General features: G+C 32.4%; 2 protein-coding genes across 2 annotated transcripts in view; one reads left to right on the forward strand and one right to left on the reverse strand.

Moving 5' to 3' along the window:
* The first annotated feature begins 259 nt into the window (after positions 1-259).
* On the forward strand, positions 260-6055 carry LOC135122572 (zinc finger protein OZF-like). Its single transcript, XM_064046840.1, has 5 exons — positions 260-639; positions 703-1029; positions 1569-1726; positions 5072-5343; positions 5398-6055. Exons 1-5 carry the CDS (start codon positions 499-501, stop codon positions 5826-5828), a joined length of 1329 nt encoding a protein of 442 aa, XP_063902910.1. The 5' UTR covers positions 260-498; the 3' UTR covers positions 5829-6055.
* Positions 6029-20635, reverse strand: part of LOC135122566 (another transcription unit protein) — a 28847-nt gene continuing 14240 nt past the window's right edge. The window contains exon 7 of the mRNA XM_064046833.1: positions 6029-6200. Coding sequence (XP_063902903.1) covers positions 6085-6200 — 116 coding nt within the window. The 3' untranslated portion in view covers positions 6029-6084. The remainder of the gene's footprint in view (positions 6201-20635) is intronic.

Here is a 20635-nt window from a genome sequence, read left to right on the forward strand (position 1 = left end):
AAAATGCTGAAATTTATCGTAAATTTCAAATGTAGACCTTTTTAAGTGTAAGCACAAAATATATTGATTGACATCTCGGAACAGCTGCACCACACGATTTCGTTATAGAATTCCATAGTAGATCAGTTTTAACTTGATACGCCACTGAATTATCAACAGCATACAAAACGTGACCCTTTTAAACCCCTTGATGCGGCGCCACTGGGTTGCCATGTTGTTTATGTTGTTTTTTGACATTTAAAATTTTGAAGTCATACCCAACAGTTAAAATTTTGTTTAAATTTTAAAATTGTATTGATGTTTCACAACAACAATGACAGATCAGTTTCAGCGTGAAATTTCACTGCAGTGTCTAAAAATAGGGCTTTGGAATTTGACCCCTTTTAATTTCCTTGACGCAACGCCACTGGATATCCACATTGTGCTAGATTGCATGTTTTTTGACACTTGAAGTTTTGAGGTTATATACAACAGCTACAAAATTTGTTTACATTAGAAATGAGTGCAATAAATTATTCAAATGTCTGTAGAACCTGCTTATCCGAGAGCATAAACATTAAATCTGTTTTTACTATAGAACAAGCGATGGACCTTGAAATGGCTTTATGTGATATGTTGATGGAATGTGCATCAGTTACAGTAAGAAAATAATTTCTAATTTCAATTAAAACTTACAATTCTAACAATCTGTTTTACGTGTAGGTAATTAAAGATGACGGGTTGCCGTCAAATATTTGCATGAGATGCATTAGTAAACTTCAGAAGGCATTTTCGTTTAAGAGGATGTGTGAAAATTCAGATCATACTTTAAGAAATTGCACTGATCAAGTAACGCAAATGATTTCACAGGAAGATATTAACTATGAAATTAAAGATGTTAAACCAAATGTTAACGTATATGAGGATAGTACCATGGTGATGGGGGAAAATCATTTAAGCGACTGGGGTGAGGACAACGTAAGTGAACCATGTGATGATGCCAGTTCTATTAAAAGTAATGAAGAAAATTTTGAAAAGAACTGCACGGAGGTTAGTAATAGGTTAAGAAAAAAATAATCAAAACCACTTATGATTGCATGTATATTTACAAAATTAATTATTTTTTATACTAAAATTTGAAAGTAAGTGTAAATTAGATATAAATACAAAAAACGAATCTATTTATGTGTTGGTTAGTATGTACAGGTGACTGCTATTGACCCTTTATAAACGGGATTTGTTAACTTAACTCTAAATACGACTATGACCATGAAAATTACTGCTAACGAAACTCACCTGGAATCAGGGAATGATTTATTTTTTACCTCAGTTTAGACTGTAGACTTTATGTCTAACACAATAATTTTGTATAACAGTGGAATTTGTACGATTCAAGTGAGCTTGTGAAGTAACTAAATCAAGGATTAATTTAAATAAAGTGAAATAATGTGTAATAACAACAGTTACCTTTAGAATTGCATCACTCATTGTCATTGTAAATGGTTGACAGGTGCCTAGTATATTTTTTAAATTATATGATTTAATGAGTTTCTTGGTATTTCTGTACAAGTTATTTTTTTATATTTTAGGAGAAAATAAAAGAGTCAAACATTCAGGAAAATGTTAGAAGAAAGAAATCATATAAATGTGAAGAATGTAGACAAGAATGTCTGGGACTAGCTGCATATTGGAAACATATGGCCAGTGTTCACGGAAAAAATTTGAAATGTGATATTTGTAGCAGAGAGTAAGTATTTAGGGAAGGTAAAAGTAGTCACTATTTTTCACCTTAAAAAATTGCGTCTTACTACCACTAGACCACTACTCACACAGGTTCTCGTTTGTCATAATCGTGCGCGTTTGTTAGCGTTCATGCGGACGCGGTTTCTATTTTTAAAATTTCTCAAAGTGCGCTGTAGTTCATTGCGCATTATCACTGTTGTTGTGAAAACGTAAACAGGCATATGCGAAAACGTAAACGTAGATAGCGAAAAAATGTTTAATGTTTAATGAGGTGATGAAACGAAGGGCGAAGAGTGCTTCAGCAGCTTCATTTGGTTTGGGTCGTTTTTTTTTCTTTTTAATATATGGAAGTCAAAATTACAGGAGCTAACCATGGTATTAATTTAACTGATAATTTTCAAAGTCCTTTCTGGTCAACGTTTAAGATTAGTTTAAATGCCACAAATGAACTATTATAAAACTGGACTCCGAAGTGATGAAGTTGAATTATGTAAAAAAAAACATTCACACTTTAGAATGTTTTAGAATGAACATTTTCGTTAATAAAAGGAGTTAAACCTGAATAAGTTAATTCCACCACGTGTTTTATATGAACATTTACATTTATTGTTGTTAAATTATGACCACTTAGTATAAACTGTGAATTTACAAACAATAAAACGAAAATAACAATGCGTTGATGAATTCGTTGAAGTTTCACAATATGCCAGATTAGAGGATCATTAATTAACGGGTCTTACACCAATTACGCTCGTTGGAGGGAGACCGTGGCGTCGAATGCGATTTAGAATTGAGACAGGGTGGGTGGGCGGGGCTTATATTTTGCCTTTTTTTAAATATATAAAGCCATTTTTTTCATAACAAGAAACTTAAAACATGGCTAAAATGGTACATTTTTGCAAGGAAATATGGATTTTGCAATTATGGGGCGAAGCCTAATTGCAAAATCGATATTTCCTTATACAAATTTTTCATTTTATTTCATCTTGTGAAAAGAAGTCTACACATATTAAAACAAAAAGGCACATTATTGTACATTAAGGAAAAAATGCAAAATATAGACCCCGCCCACCCACCCCATCTCAATTGTGATGATATCGTTTTATTCTTAGAAACTTAAAAGACGGTTAAAATGGTAAATTTTTGTAAGGAAAGATGTATTTTGCAGTTAAGCTGGTTCACGGCGCATAAAAAAAATCTTCACAATTGAGATAGGGCGGGTGGGCGGGCTGACGTTTTGTCTTTGTTTCTTAATATGTGTGCACTTATTTCGTCAACAAGAAACTTAAAACAACTCCCCTTTGGTAGAATTACAAACTAAATTACATGTACCTTTAATTTTAATAAGTGTTTTCACTGTATTCACTAAATAAGAATTAACTAGGTCAAAGTGATCTTCAAATTTTTTTATCTAGTATACATTCCAATATCCTAATTAACAACCTAAAGGGCGATATTTGCTAATTCCCTAAACGCTTTAGAATATGGGTGATTGCCTACGTTATTAAATCACAGAAGATTAACAAAGTTTGAACAAGAAGCGTCATTGTCACCAAATGAAGAAAACGTGTTCTAGTGCGCAGGTTCACCAAAGTGTAAAGACAGTGTGTTTAGTAAAATTATATCGCACTGTTCTATCTTTGTTTATTGTAGATGTACATCGCATTTCTTAAAAGAGACGTTTGTCGTCACTTATTTCATACACACATTTTCACTGTTCTAACCGTTCTAACCATGCCATGTTAAAAACCATCGTTTCTAAATTTTGATCAAATAATTATAACAAATGCAACTTTAGCTTCTTAAGGTAAAATTAGTGTATTTTTTTTAATGAAATTGTATTTGAAAATTTTCTTTGTAGAACAAGTAAAAACATATACTTAATAAAATTTTCGTGAAATATGTATACCTACATATATGACCATTTTAATTTTTATTAATCTTTCTTTAAATTCTCTTAATAAACGTCCTGCGCTCCCGGGAGTGGAATTTATGGACAGATATCTATTAGTTTAGACTATTTTTATTGTAATCGAGTCCGTCGGCCGACTCTCAACCTTTACGTTTTCTCAACTTTTCATGACCCCTAGAGTACGAAGAAGAAGTAGGTCTCCCGTTTCCGTCTGTATGTCTGCCGTCCCAGTTTTTATTAGACAGATAATCTCCGAAAGTATTGGCCGATTGTTGTCAAATTTTGTATTTATATTAGGAATATCCTGTAAATGATAAAACGCTAAACAGAATTTGTACGTAGTAAATGGGTTTTAATTTGTATAAAACAACATAATCCTACACATGTAGTTTATGACTCCGTGTTGAGTTTTTACCCGAAACGAGCAGATTTTTGAAAAAAAAAAAAATCAAAACTATAAAACAACATTTTGCAATTTAATTTTGCATAAGCATGGTAAATTTTTGTACAAATTGTATCTATTTATCAACCCTCAAAAATTGATGACGTCATCTCAAAATTTTGCCGAATATATCCTGTCTAAAATGTGCAAACTATGATTAGTCTATACTGTAATTTATCATTGCATTGATCTTTTTTAGATTTGCTTATGCAAGGGGACTCAAAAAAATTAAGAATCAGTCAATTTATTTTATGAAATAAATCAAGAATTGCAAAACTGAATACTTTGAAATCTTGCAGACGTTTTAAAGTTATTGTAAGCATGGTAAATTGTTAATCAAAATGTGTGTTTATTGCACCCAAAAAATTGATGACGTCATCTCAAAATTTTGCCGAATAAAGTCTACCCAAAATGTACAAAATATGATGAGTTTTTACTTGTGATTTATCAATTGCATTAATATTTTTTAGATTTTGTTATACAGGTGGCTCAAAAAAATTAACGAATGAGTCAATTTAGTTTATAGATTAAATCAAGAACGGCTCACTCCATTTTCCCAGAAACTTTTTGGAATAGAATACTATTATTTTTAGTATTACACTGCACCAATGTTGATGTCGTCATCAGAAAATTGTGTTAAGGAAAGACGCAACTAGAATATCCTGGATATGTTTCATTGTACTTCATGAACGAGGAAAGTTCTATGGAAATAGTTTTCGACCAATTTTTAGTTCCTATGCGTAAGCTTAGGAAGTATAATAATTGAGTCCATCGGGCGACTTGCCACTTTCATGTGTTTTGTAGACGTTTCATGACTGTAAAACGCTAATCAAATTTAGCCAATCATCCATTGAGATGGCGTCATGTCCAAAATTTACTTAAATTTGTTTTTAATAAAAATAACCTTTGACCAATTTTTTTGAGCATTTACATTTAAATTTAAAAGGATTATTACAGTACAATACAATAATTCTTTAATGCAATTTTTGTTGTAGATTTAAAACGCAAAACTTACTAAAACAGCACAAAACTGCACACCAAAAAAGCAACGAAGTAGACATAAAGCGAACAAGAAATAAGACTGGAATTACGAAAAAACGCAACTTGCCTCGAACTTGCGATATATGCAACAAAACATTTAGGTTTCACAGTAACTTGGAGAGACATAAATTAATACACACTGGAGAAAAGCCTTTCCTGTGTAATGTTTGTGGAAAGGGGTTTGGACAGATGTCTTATCTCAAAATACACTCCTTTATACATACAGGTCTGTAAGAGATACTCTGTAATATGTATGTTTTTATATTATCCAAGATTGCAGGTGAAAAACCCTACAAGTGCCAAATGTGTGATAAAAGTTTCGCCGCTCCTGGTACCCTCATGACCCACGTAAGGATACACACAGGTGAAAGACCTCACGTGTGTAAAATATGCGGTAAAGATTTTCCGCAGTCTGGATATCTGTCAGCACACATACGTACTCACACAGGTGAAAAACCTATTGAGTGCAAAGTTTGCCATAGGCGGTTTAATCAAAGCGGAAGACTAGTGGTGCATATGAGGATACACAGTGGTGAAAAACCATACTCGTGTAAAGAGTGTGGAAGATGTTTCGCCGTTAGAGGAACTTTGAAGAAACATATAAGAACTCATACAGGTGAAAGGCCATACGTGTGCAGTGTGTGTGGTCAGGCGTTTGCTCAGAGTGGGACTTTGGCAACTCACATGAAAGTACACAGACCTAAGCAATAAAAAAACACTTTTTATTTCACCTATCGTCACCATACAGTGCAAAATAGGTAGGATATTGAAGACTGAAGTCTTTTTGTTGACTTGTCTGTGGTGATGATATTTATTTGATCTCATTATACAGTATTTAAGTGGTTACTGTGAAGAGTGCAACCAACCATATTCCTAATTTAATGTTTTGTCTAAAAAAAGTAATAAATGACTTTGTATTATTTATAATTATTTGTTTATTAATATAAATACAATTATTTTCTTATTTTTATTCACTTTCTTCACTGGATTCTGAGTCTTTTAGTACCTTCGCTTTATCGAGTTTTCTAGCTCTTCTTGCTTCAATATCGGATCCTTCTTCGTCAGATGAGTAAATAGCGCCACCTTAAAAAAATAGCCGTTCGTTAGAATTTTTCTAATTCATTAAGACTTAAAGTAGCCCCCAATTTCAGGATTTGATTCAAGTTAGGATTGTACGACAATTTACGAAGTCTGGCCATGAAACGCCAAGAAAACAAAACTAGCCATTCGCCGGCTGAACCTTATTACAATATATCAGTAGTTATATAGTGGGGGTTCTAGACCAGGTCAAATGAGGTCAAACTGGTCCAGCTCCCCCATTACTTTTCATCGAGCGGTCATTGACCTTTCATTTGTTGTCGAGCTTGTCGGTGCACGTGGCTGACCTTGCCAGCTGGTCCAGCTCCCCCATTACTTTTCATCGGGCGATCATTGACCTAGTCGTTGCTCGACCTTGGTCGTTTATTGCCCTCGTTCATCTCGAGATCTATCCCCTCTTTTCGTTTAGGTCGGGGAGGGATCTCGGACGCAATCTCGCATCCCCACTTCCGTTTTATACTTGTATAAAAGTCGATGGATTCGTGTGTAAGAATTAATTAGTTTTTTGAATTCAATTATTTAACACTTAGAAATGTCATCTTTCATTTCTACCTTGAATAAAGAGTCTCACTTGCAAGCTTTTGTGAGTGCGAAAACTTTAGAAGAAAATAAAAAATTTTTAACAAAAAATTTTAGTAAACTGTCTACAAAGTACGGTGACAAGATATTTGTGCAACTTGAAGAGTCTAGAACGATACTTCCACAGAGATTTACCGAAAAATTCACCGACTCAGTGATCAGCGATCTGAACCAGAAGATCGTGAACGGCTTGAAATTGTACTTGGTAAATAGAGGTCCGATCGGTCGAACCATCAATATCGAATTTATCGAAGAATGAAGAAGGCATTGGTTCATGTGGAAAACAAATCAAGTGCAGTTAGACTGCTTCGTCGTAGATTAGAATTACATTTAAAACGAATTAGTTATTTAAAAGAAGCAATTAAAATGTATGAAATAAGAACTAAATTGAATAATCTTAAGCTGTAATAGAAATTATAATAAATATTATTTAATTCGTTCGGTGTATTATTTTCCCCAGTCTCATGTAAAAAATATTTGATTGCAAACTGTCATGAATAACAGACGTGTTTGTTTCGACAAAGTTCCGGTTATTTTCTTAATAAATGATAAAGAAAGCCGAATTAATACTTGGTTATACGATGTTAAAAGATTTCAAATGAATGTGGAACGTTTCGAATTGCAAATAAAGCCCTTAATCGAAAAAATGATGGAGAAGAAGCGAAAATTTAGAGAAACAATCGAAAAATTGGATTCAGAATTGAAAATTATTCAGCAAAGAAAATCAGTTAAATAACTGTGCACATTGCGGTTAAACCACTGCGTCATAAATTAGATTTAAATTTAAAACTTATTAGTTTCTTAAAATGTATAAAATACGAACTAGTTTGTATAATCTTAAGCTGTAATTGAAATTATAATAAATATTGTTTATTTCGTTTGGTGTATTATTTTCCCCAGTCTCATCTAAAATTATTTAATTGGGAATAACAGCAACGAATAAAAGCCGTGTTTGCTCCGACAAAACTCCTGTTATTTTCTTAATAAATAAATGTTCATCAGCAACTTTCTGCCGATTTAAGCTTATTTGTCCGTGATTATTAGAATAAAATCTCAAATGTCAGAAGGCGAGTGTGTTGTTAAAAATTAAAAAAATTGTTACTTACGACATTGAAAACAGGCAATAAAATCATCCGTTCTCCCTCGAAAACATTCAAATACACGCACACTTCACAGAAGCCACCATTTAGTTCAACAAAACCACCTTTTTCCCAAATCTTTTCACGGTAAAATTCATAAACCGAAACACGCCGCCCGTCATTATTACAACACAGAATGAAATAACGCGATGCTGTTTCAGCAAATTCTTACGGAACTGGACGCTTTTGTCGCAATAGACAGGGACGTATTCGGAAATATTAAAAAAAAAAAGAATTATCGCTTGAGGGTGATAAAGGGCAGAAAGTTTGTTAAAAAAATAAAAATGCATCCCTATAAACTAATGACACATTTGTGTAAAAATAAATGTGGGTTGGAGGTGCAATAATTGTTTAAATATAAAAAAAAAAATGTTTTACTCGAAGACGGTAAGAGATACGAGGTTCGTGCAAAGAACAAAAAAGTTCCTAAAATACGAAACACATGCACCTGTGTCGACGGTTTTTAGTTTGAGTTTAGCATTTCGGAGAAAAGGGCAAAAGTTTGTGGTGACCAAACGGAATTAGTTAAAAATTTGTTTTTTGTGTCAAAATATTTTTGGATGAATAATCAATAGGTCCATGTAATTAAATATGTGAAAATTTGAGTTTGGGGCGCAACAATTTTTGGCAAAAAAGGTTGTCAAAATTCGAAAAAAAGTTTTCCTTGAGCAGTAGGAAAGTAAATTAGAAGTTTTGGTGAAAAAAAAAAATTTAAAAAATTCAAAGAATCCAAAGAAAAATTAAAACAAAAAAAATCTCAAAAAAAAAAATCCAAATTTTGAAAAGTTTGTTTTTCCACAAAATCAAATGCATATTCATGAAGTACTATCTAATCGTGTGTAAAAATGATTATGACTCATAGGTGTATCTACCGTTTAAATAGAAAAAATTTTTGTTACTCGAAAATGGTAAGAGATAGGAGGTTCGTGTATAGAGCAAAAAAGATTGACAAAAACAAATAATATCGACAGCCGTCGACGGTTTTTCGCTAACTTTTGACATGACTGTGAAAAGGGCAAAAGTTTGTGGCGCCCAAACGGTAAAACTTAAAAAATATATTTTTGTACCAAAATATTTCTGAGTGAACAGTCTATAGGTCCACTTAGCAAAATAAATATTTTTTGCTACCGTTTAGTAGTAATAACGAAAAAACGTCATAGTTCGTAAGCGGTAAGAGGTAGCATGTCGGCTCAGGGGAACGGGGAAAAGCTAAAAAAATTAAGCCATATGTTGAGCAAAAAAAATTTTCAAAAAAGTTGAAAATAAGGGAGAAAAGGGCAAAAGTTTCTAGTGTCCAAATGGTAAGAGATAGAATATCGGTTGTATACATCAAAACCTTCTTCTGGAACGAACGCATAAGTCTGCTCAAAAAAATCGATTCTGTCCACATCGACCTAGATACAGGAGCCATTTCTAGTTTTTTCGAGGTCGCTACGTAAAAATTTTTTCAGGTCGAAAAAAAGACCATCGAAAAAGGATTCGAATAAGCCCAACATGCAACACTTAAAAAAAAAAAAAAAAAAAAAAAGCGAAATAAGTTGTTCTTTATATGTATTGTTATATGACTACTACCATCACAACTAAATATACTAAGACATTAAAAAAAAAAATTTCAAGTTAACCAAAAACGGCTTTTTGTTGAATTTTATATGAAAACAACAAAACATCATTAAAAAGCGAAAATCAAAAACCTATAAACAATCATCAAAAATCACTGCTGTGGTGGTAGATCGTGATGAGTCATATCGTGCTGCTGGACAAATAATTTAAAACATATTAAATCACTTATTGTTGTATTAAATCGTAGTACTGATGCTGTTAAATAAATATGTTAAAGGACATTAAATAAAACTATTAATAGTAACTAATTGTTTTATTGAATCATACATTTGTTTGAGTATTGTATTTACTAAAATAACTGAAACAAATTAGTACTAAATAAAGTAACAGACAAAATACGATTGCAAAAATAATTGCTCCTACTGAAGTAAATATCCATATCCATGGTTTTGCCAAACAATATTCTGTAACATTTGCACCTGTAGAATTCCTGTATCCACTATAATCGTTAAAGATGGTGTAATTCGGAGACTTGCATCGAGTGTTGTCTTTGAAGACTAATTCTAGCCGATATTGCAGTTGGTTCGAGGAAGATACATATTTTGAATAAAACATACGTAGTTGTTCATGCCCATTTTTAATTTCTAACATTTTTCTAACAGTACATTCTTTACTACTATCAATAGTTTGTAGATAGACATCAGTAACATTGCTATCAGTCAATAAATAAAAATCTTTCTGAATTAGAATGGTTGATAGAACAAGTGTGCAGTTTAAGCCGAACATTGTTTGGATGAAATGAATAGTTTGTTGTTGCGGAATTCTATATATATAGCAACAACCATCACCACCACCATTAACGAGCAGCCAGGTCCCAACATCCCACTATTACAGTCATTATCGTGAATATGACAAAAAATGAAGCAAACCATACACGATCGTTTCTTAAACAAAAATCAATGACCTCCTTTGAACTGCGACTATTCTTAGTATTTTCTATTATTAACCAATTGGAAAATTGGTGATTTTCTTCTTCCGTTTTTATCTTGTACGTCAAATGATTCTGCATTGTTATATTTTTCGCATAGAAGAGGTGATAACTGGTTTCGATTAGATTGATCGGAGTCATTTTTTCCCAAAATTCTTTTTCGTACGTCTGAATATACAGCAGACTTATATTTGAAGTGGTGTAAATATACAAGTTGTTTTCAACTAGCACACTTAATAGTATTAACACATTGCTAGGCAGAAACATCTTAGACTTATCTTCTTGTACACAGACACAAATACTTAGTTGTGGTCGTTGATATTTGTAGGGAAGAAGTTTTTAGAGGTGGTAAATGATGGTGTGGTAAATGATGGTGGTGGGGTGATAGCGATAGAAATAACAAATTATTGTTTTCTTATATATTTGTTAAATGTCGCATGGTAGGCGTTTAAGGCTGTTCTATCTAAAAACAGGGATCTATCTAACTTTGGCACATAGGTCCCTGAGAATTCGTTGTCCCAGTTTTCCACTTGCGGTGGTGTTGGTGGTGGTTGGCTGAACCACTTTGATGGTGGTGGGGGTGGTGTAGATGGTCTTGGAAGTGCATTCTCCCAGAGTTTTCGCTCCCTTTCCCAGGCATCCCGGTGGCATTTGAAAATATGCTTTCTCAGCCTATTCTCTAAAAGCCTGTGGCTGACATCATAGGGGCAGATAACAAATTTCTCTATACAAAAAAAAAAATTAAATACTACAAAAAATATATATATATATAAGCTTACCCATTTCTGTCGTTAATTAATTTTTATGATATGTACTTGCAGAACACTTATTAATCTGTTCTTTTGTGTGATCTTTAATTTATACACTATATTAATCCCCACCCCTACTTTTTTCCCTCCTTCAGTTGCTTTCCTCATGTTTCATTTTTCGCTGACTTGAATTTATTTTTTACGACCACGTTTTCAACTACGACTTGCAAGTTGTAACTTGCAAATTAATTCTCATATAAACAAGAAACTAGTCAACGGGAAATAGTAGTGTTTCTTTTTTTCTGCTGTGGTGAGCAAGTTTCACGACAAAAAATGAAATCACAAGAATCAGTGACGGCTATATGTAAAAACTCTCTTAAGCTAATTCATGAATACATAAGTAAAATCAAAACAATCGAAGAAACTAAACATTTTTTAGTTTATATCAATACCAGTATTAGAATAATTAGAAAAGCACTCAAATGTAAAATCCATCGAGAAAATATGTTGGAAAACGCAAATTCCTTAGAAACAAGTTTGGCGTATTTGAAATTTTATCGCCTAAAGCTTTTAAATAAGAAAAAACAATTATCTATAAAAACTGGTGAAGGCTATATTAAAACAGTCAAATTTAAACCGGTGACTAATGTAACATGGCAGGATGTCGAATCCTGTTTTCAACAACGAATTCGTACAGGATTTATAAGTAACCACCACATTAAAGATCCTCTTCAGTTTTTTCAACAATCTTTTAAATGCTTTATGTTTAGAATTAAAAAAGAACGGAAAAACTCAATGCTTAAGGTAAATGTAATTTTTTCGGCAAATTTTATTCAACCGCACTCTGGTGAAACAGACATTAAAACATTTTCAACAAAAAATCAGCACATTGATCAATACACAAATTTAAAGGAATGGTACGAAGAAAACGTCATTGATAAAATCATGAAAAAATTAGAGGAATTTGCAGAAAAGGATTCCGGTTGGGCGTTGTATGAAATTTTAGGATTGAAAATTAACATAAATAAATACGACCCAATTAAATTCGGCTATTCAACTTTTGTATCCACACCAGATTTTATAAAAAAAAAACATGCAATAATTAATGTACAAAATAATGATGAATATTGTTTTCTTTGGGCCATAGTTTCGGCTTTATTTCCTACCGATAAACATTCAGACCGAAAATCATCGTATCCTCATTTCAAAAATGTGTTGAAATATGATAATTTAGACTTCCCAATCACAATTAAAGACATTCAAAAATTTGAGGAACTCAACAATCTTGCCATTAATTTATACTGCATTGAGAAGAAAAAAATTTTACCTTGTCGTTTAAGCACTAGATTTTCAAATTCTTATAAAGCAATTAATTTGCTTATGCTACCCGCTGAAAGACAAATACAAAATACTAATAACAGTAATGATAACTTTGAAGATCAACAATTGCTCTATCATTTCGTATGGATCAAAAATTTGTCAGCTCTTTTAGCTACGCAACTTTCCCTCCATAAATGTAAATTTCATATATGCGAAAGATGCTTAAATCATTTCACCACAGAGGAGTTGCTCCAAAAACATAAAACTTCATGCCAGAGTATTAATAAATATTCCATAAGACTGCCAACAGAAAACGAAAATTACTTGTATTTTCAAAATTATAGACATCAAGAAAAAGTACCTTTTACTATTTATGCAGATCTCGAGAGTATTCTTCTTGATTGTACCAAACAGCATATGTCCACCACGAATAAGACCGAAACTTATCAAAAACATATTGCGCACAGCATTGCTTACTATTTTCACTGCTCATATGATAATTCATTTTCTAAATTTCGTTTGTATCGAGGTAAAAATTGCATTCAATGGTTCGTTCAGGAGTTACATCGAATGGCTCATTTCTGCAACGATAAATTTCAGAACGTTATTTCTATGGAAACATTAACTACGGAAGAACGTGAGCAGTTTGAATCCTCCCAAATATGTCATATATGTAAAAAAGGATTTTCGGAAAAGAACATAAAAGTACGCGATCATAGTCATTTAACTGGAATGTATAGAGGCGCTGCCCATCAAAGTTGTAATTTAAATTATAAAGATATTTGTGTTATACCCGTGGTCTTTCATAATATGAGCGGATATGATGCCCATTTTTTTATTAAAGAACTTTCAAATTCAATAAAAGGTGATATTAAGTTACTTCCCATTAACAAAGAAAGATATATCTCGTTTACTAAATTTGTCGAAGACACGAAAGTTAGTTTACGGTTTATTGATTCTTTCAGATTTATGCCACATAGTTTAGACAAACTTTCCTCTAATTTAGATAATTCTCAGAAAATTATTACGTTGGCAAATTGTAATAATATGGAAGAATTTGATTTGTTAAACAGAAAGGGAGTTTTTCCTTACGATTATATAAACTCCTGGGAGAAACTACTTGAAACAAAATTGCCCGAAAAGGAGGATTTCTATAGTCGCTTATACGATGAAAATATTAAATATGAAGATTATTCCCATGCTACCAATGTATGGAATACTTTTAATATTCATACATTAGGAGAATATTCTGATTTATATTTAAAAACTGATGTGCTTCTTCTAGCCGATGTATTTGAAGCTTTTCGAACTACTTGTTTAAATACTTATCAACTTGATCCGTTGCATTATTATACTGCTCCGGGCCTAACATTTGATGCTATGTTAAAAACAACAGAAATTAAACTAGAACTTTTAACGGATATAGATAAAGTTCTATTTGTAGAAAGAGGTATTAGAGGTGGAGTTTCGCAGTGTTCCAATAGATACGGTAAAGCCAATAACAAATACATGCCAAAAGAAGAATATGATCCTTCGAAAGATAGTACCTATTTAATGTATTTTGATGTTAACAACCTTTACGGAGCGGCAATGTCTCAATATTTACCGTATGGAGAATTTGAGTTTGTAGAAAATTTCAATATAGCTGATATCTTAGATACCCCAGAAAATTCAGCAATCGGTTATATTATTGAATGCGATTTAGATTATCCAATAGATTTACATGAAATTCATAGTGATTTACCATTAGCTCCAGAGCATATGATACCGCCCATTTCAAGATCTAAACTTAAGAAGTTATTGTTGACTTTATATCCCAAGAAAAATTATATTATTCATTATCGGAATTTAAAAATGTATACAAAATTTGGTATGAAAATAAAATGTGTACATCGTGTTATGAAATTCAAACAATCTGCGTGGTTAAAGGAATATATAGATTTAAATACAAAACTTAGGCAGCAAGCAAAGAACGATTTTGAAAAAGATTTTTTTAAATTAATGATTAATGCTATTTATGGCAAATGCATGGAAAATGTAAGAAAACATCGCGATATTCGATTGGTTAGTAAATGGGAGGGAAGATGGGGAGTTCGTTCTCTTATATCTAAACCAAATTTTCACAGTTCTGTTGTATTTGACGATGATTCAGCAATAATCGAAATGAGTAAATTAGAAGTATTTTTGAATAAACCAATTTATGTTGGTTTTTGCATTTTAGATATTTCTAAAACTTTTCTCTATGAATTTCATTATGACTATATTAAAAAAACATTTAAAAATAATGCTAAGTTACTTTATACCGACACTGACAGCCTAATTTATGAATTTCACGTAGACGATATATACAAATATATTAAGAAAGACTCACATCGATTTGATACTTCTGACTATGATTTATATAATATTTATGATATAGAACTGAAAAATAAGAAAGTACCAGGTTTAATGAAAGATGAAAATAACGGTAAGATTATGCTAGAATTTGTGGGTCTCAGATCTAAAATGTATGCATATAGAATTGCAAGTGACGATTTCAATAAAAAATTAGTTAAAAAATCCAAAGGTAGTACAAAAGCATCACTTAAAACAATAACGTTTGAAAATTACAAAGAATGTTTATTTAATAATCGAAGTTACGAAAAATCACAAAGACTCATCAAGTCCAAACATCATACTGTTTACACAGTAAAACAAGAAAAAGTAGTTCTCAGCCCAAATGATGATAAAAGGATTGTCACAAGATTTGCAACGGATACGAAACCTTGGGGATATCATATTTCGCACGTAAGCTAAAAAAAGTGGGGATTACCATATATAAGCAATTAAATTTCACAGATGATTTATTCGATGTTGGTTATTTTATGATTACAACAATGTCTGACTTGAGACAATTTGTTGATTTACAAGCATTTTGTGCATCCGAAAATGTGTACAAAACATATCTTAAAGCCGCTGCGAGTGATCGAACGAAATTAAATTTATTCCTTCATCTCATCGATAAAAAAGATTTTATTGTACCGGACGAAGTGTTTAAATGGATTGCCGAAAGTGAAAGTGACTTTTATACACTTGATATTTGTATTCTGCTACAAAGAAAACAATGTGTCGATGGTTACATTGATGCATTTCTACATGTGTGCGAAAGAGACCAAATTGAAAATTTAAATTATGCTGCATTGGAGTTTTTGATGACCACCAACTATTTGGACAATACTCTAACGTATAAATGCTTTATTTATAAATTATTGAGTGATAATCGCTGGCAGAATCTTGGAGATATATTTTATCCTGTTGAGAATATCCGGAAAAATTACCGAAGGATCGACCAGTGCGTGGATGAATTTATGTGTCGGGCTGCGTATTTGGCAAACCATAAAGCGCTCAGTACTTTCTATGAGTCTTTAGAAATAATAAATTACGATTCTTTCGCATTTCAACCTTCTCAAAATCAGGAGCATCGAAGAATTTTCAACTGGATCAAAAAGAACATTGTCAAAGGAGAAGCCAATCCTGAAATACCATTAGGATGGACTGAGGGACCGGATTCAACAAAATGGCCCTCGATTAAGTTAGATGATTATAAGAAAACTTTACATGTAATTTCTGGTAGCCATGAATAAAACACACAGAAATATGTTATATGTAGTTTTATTTACCCCCAAACATAATAATAATACAATAACAGGTTAAATTATTTACAACACTCTGACGACATCTTGTGCAGGGATGTATTTTACCATTCGGTCGTGAAGAATAAGACAGTAGGCTGTAGTGTCTGCAGGAATACCAGAGATCGTCTCAAACCACAAAGTGATTGTAACGGGGCCTCTCTTCAAAGCTTCCGTTTGTTTAGAACAGTCGATTACTATTATAGGCGTCTTTTCTTTAAATTCATCCTTATCGAATAATGGTTCGCTGGTTTGTTTGGATAAGAACGATGTCTGGAATTCTTTAAACATATCATAGAGAATTGCATACCGATTATTTGTGAAATCAACATTCAGGTTGTCGTAGGGATACATGGTATCATTAAGGTACAATTTTACATCTCTCAGATTACAATGATCAAACTGACTGTAGTTTTTCTTCAATTGGTTTTTTCTTCCTTGCTGTAATGCAAAAAGTATGTACTGAGGTTTTTCTAAGGAAGTTTTAATAGTCCAAGTATTTGTTATCGATTGTACTGGTGGAGCAAATTCATGTAATTCTTTACTTCTAAACATAATATCCAATTCCCTGTTGCTTCTTACAATATCGATTAATGCGATCCTTTCGGCATCGGACACGGACAAGTGATGCATTTTCCAGCATATTTTACTAAGTTCTACTTTAATTTTGTATTTATCATTTGAGGAAATTAAAGCATTCACATCGGTATTAGAACGAACCAAAACAAGCTCCTGTCTTACATTCAAAATGGTCTTTTTAAAATCTTCACAAAAACCAAAAATCATTTTTAATGGAATCGAAACTTCGAAAGTTCCATTTTCCTTAATTATATTCGAATCTTTTTTGGGAAACCATCCAGCATTCTCTAGAGCTACGCTTTCATTACTGTTATACGTTACATATCCTTTCATGGTAGACGCTAACCCAGGATTTCTAATACTATCCACAACGACTCCAGCAATTTCATATCTTATTTGATTAAACATCAGAAGAACGCCATTATTTACAAATTTGATTTCTGGTTTCTGTACAATTTCGTCGATTTCATTCTTCACAATAACCTTACCCTCTATATGCAATGTACTCAAATGTGGAAAAGTGTATAAATCTTGATGTTCAATAGGAATTCTTATTTCATCATCGTAGTTAAATGAACTGTTAGAATAAGGTAGGTGTGTATGTCTTTCTCCATAATAAATTGAATGATCATAGGCAGCTTTTTCGCTTACGTTTAATATTTCAAAATTCATTGCTGATTTATATATTCAATAAAAATATTATTTCAAGACCGTTAATCCTAGAGATTCAAGAAATTTACGATTGCCTAAAGTTAAACGTTTGACCCTTCTCAAAGGACTGACTGATCTCTTTTTCATTGCCCTACTTATATATACCGAATTTCGGTTTTTTAGATTTTCATTAAATATAATACCCATCACGTGACCTTCTTAAGATGCAACCGTACACCTACCTCTTCACCTCTGAAACTAACAATATTACCTTCTTGATCTGTTATTTTAACGATTATTTCATCTATTTGTTTCGTATTAATTGGTAGATATATCACATTTAATGGTCGTTCCACTATTTTGTAACCGGGTGGTACTGTTGGAAAAAATTGATGGATAACGTGAACGGGACTTCCGTTCTTGTATGAACCAGTTACTATATTGCAATAAACGCAAAGAGCATTTACCTTTAAAATTTTTGCTGGAAAATCTGATATATGAGTTTTATGCGCTTTCAGAATGGTATCCTTAAATCCCAATAAATTCCCTAACGAATCCTTTCTTGAAAAATTTATATCAAGAGTACATTTAACTTCCGATTTTAAAGTATTATTATTTCCTCTAATTATTAAGCTTGGTGTCAACATTTTAAATTTCTTTATTCTATTTCCGTGTTTGTCAATTTCGTATTGAAAATAATGTTCCATATAGTTTTTGATTTCTTTATTTAAATACGACTCAATGTCTTCTATCTCGTAAGAACCCTCGGGAATTTCTATGTAATGCTCTTTTTTGTCTGGTGTAAAAAAATAAAATTTGTTGTTATTGCTATCGATATTTGGAAAAGAATTCCAAGTAACCAAACTTTCTAATCCTAAAGCATAGTTATAATCTTCCAAGATAATTGGTGGATAGTATCTGCTCGAAAGTACAGAACTGTTTCCATCCAATGAGAATACGTTGGACATCGTGCAACTTACTTCGACGACACTAACAGTTCAACTAAAACGCTCGAATTTCAAACAATTTTATTTGTAGCAGTTATATAGGAATCTTAAACACAAATGTCCACAATTAATACTATTAAAAGTCTGTAAAGATTCATAATTATATACTATATTACAGAAACCGTTGCTTTGTAAATATTTGATCAGTTCAAGAGGTGGTCTCAAATCTCCATAACTATCAAAGTATATAACTTCGTTTCGAGTTTTTTTATAAGCTGTCCAATGTGTTCCAGGACCTTCCTTATTGTCTAAATTTAATATACCACACTCATTAAGGCGTACTTTATTTGGAAGTGAATTTTTCATAAAAACTCCTCTGAAGCGGGGAATTTTCAAACGCTTTACATATTTGTAAATGTCGATGTTGGTGAGAGCATGTTTTGGAATATTTATCGGGAGTTCTTTTGAAATTTTGATGGAGCTAAAAAAAGACCATATCCTCTTTTATATGGTTTCAAATATAATCCACTTCCTGACTTTCCTACAGCTATCGACTCCATTTTCTGATTGTGTCGTTGATTTTCTTTCAACTGTTCTTTAGCTGATTTAGCATCGTTAACAGCTTTTGCAATGGCTGCTGCGCCACCACCTAGAGATCCCAGAGCGCCTAAAGCGGCAAATATTGGTAGTAGAGGTAAAAATCCACCACTTTTCGGTATGGGTATTATACGTCTGTGACGAACAGGTCTCACTCTCTTTTTTCCTTTTGATGATTTTACTGCTCTCATGGCCACTTTTACAGCATCGTTCATATTCTTAAATTTCTTATTTTTTAAAGCAAGTCTGGCGGAATTTCTTAAATCATTAAAATTCAAGACTTTTCCACGTTTGCTAGTTTGTCTTTTGACTCGACAACCCATACCGAGTTTTATTTTAGCTTTCATCGCAGCCGCAACACCTAAAGCAGCAGCTTTTTCGCCCAAAGAAGCGTCCGAAGAACGTAGTCTAAGTTTCGCTTTATCTAACAGAACTTTATCGGCCTTATGTCGATTTTCCAAATCTTTATGTTCACCATAAGCTATATCGTGAAATTTGCAAGCTTCATCTAATTGATTCCGGCCTTTATCTCCTCTTGCTAATCGTTTTTCTAATTTAGTTCCTGGTCCACAAAAGTTATAACCGGGAATATGAAGTTCAAACGGTAATTTATTAATAACCGAATTTACGATCCCACGTCCACAATATCTCTTTCTGTAGGTCTCAATCCGACGACTGTTCCTTTTTCGCTTCGTAATCTTCATTTATACTCAAACTTTCGGATCAGCTAAACTACTAACGGAAACGTAGAAAAATTTAGTATTTATACCCCCCCACATGTCAGTTTCTTAATCAGATGTCGAAATGCGTTTGACACCTCAAAACCTCAAATTGCCGATAAATAATAACGATATCAAAATTAATAGTGGGAATAAAAGACATGGGGATCTTTTACCATCTACAGTAAGATGTATTATTGTCGGACCGTCTAACTGCGGAAAGACTAATGTTATGATAGGTTTAATCGAACATCCAAATGGTTTAAGATTTGAAAATGTCTATGTGTATTCTAAATCTCTTTTCCAACCAAAATATCAATATTTGGAAAATCTTCTAAAACCTATTAAAGGTATAAATTTTTATAGTTTCAGCAATTTCGACAATAACAACATACCACCACCGCACAAAGCTAAAACTAATTCTGTCTTTATTTTTGACGATGTGGCATGTGACAAGCAAAATTTAATGAAAGAATATTTTAGCATGGGACGACACAGAAATATAGATTGTTTTTATTTATGTCAAACCTACACATGTATTCCTAAGCATTTAATAAGAGACAACGCAAATTTTATCATTTTATTTAAGCAAGATAATTTAAACTTGCGCCATATCTATGATGATCATATCGGCACTGATATCTCATTTGATAAATTTAAAGAAATGTGTTCATTTTGCTGGCAAAACAGTTATGATTTTTTAGTAGTCGATAAAGAGAACGAAATTCGTAGTGGTCGGTTTAGAAAAGGATTTGATAATTTTATTGATCCATTTTCATAATTTCAGTCTATAGAAGTATGTTGAACATTCAACATGCCAGTTCCTGTAAAATATAAATGTCCAAAATGTGGAGGTGAAACAGATACTCCTAACTTACCATGTATATACTGCTACTATAAAGATCATATAAGAGATCATTG

Source organism: Zophobas morio, unplaced genomic scaffold (genome assembly GCF_036711695.1).
Source record: "Zophobas morio isolate AGI-343-1 ecotype UQ-CSIRO unplaced genomic scaffold, CSIRO_AGI_Zmor_V1 ptg000005l, whole genome shotgun sequence".
NCBI lineage: Eukaryota > Metazoa > Arthropoda > Insecta > Coleoptera > Tenebrionidae > Zophobas > Zophobas morio.

Coding starts and splice junctions, on each gene's coding strand:
- LOC135122572 (XM_064046840.1), top strand. CDS start 499: ATGAGTGCAATAAATTATTCAAATGTCTGTAGAACCTGCTTATCCGAG. Junction 1,030..1,568: donor TTGAAAAGAACTGCACGGAG/GTTAGTAATAGG, acceptor TTTATATTTTAG/GAGAAAATAAAAGAGTCAAA. Junction 1,727..5,071: donor TGTGATATTTGTAGCAGAGA/GTAAGTATTTAG, acceptor TTTTTGTTGTAG/ATTTAAAACGCAAAACTTAC.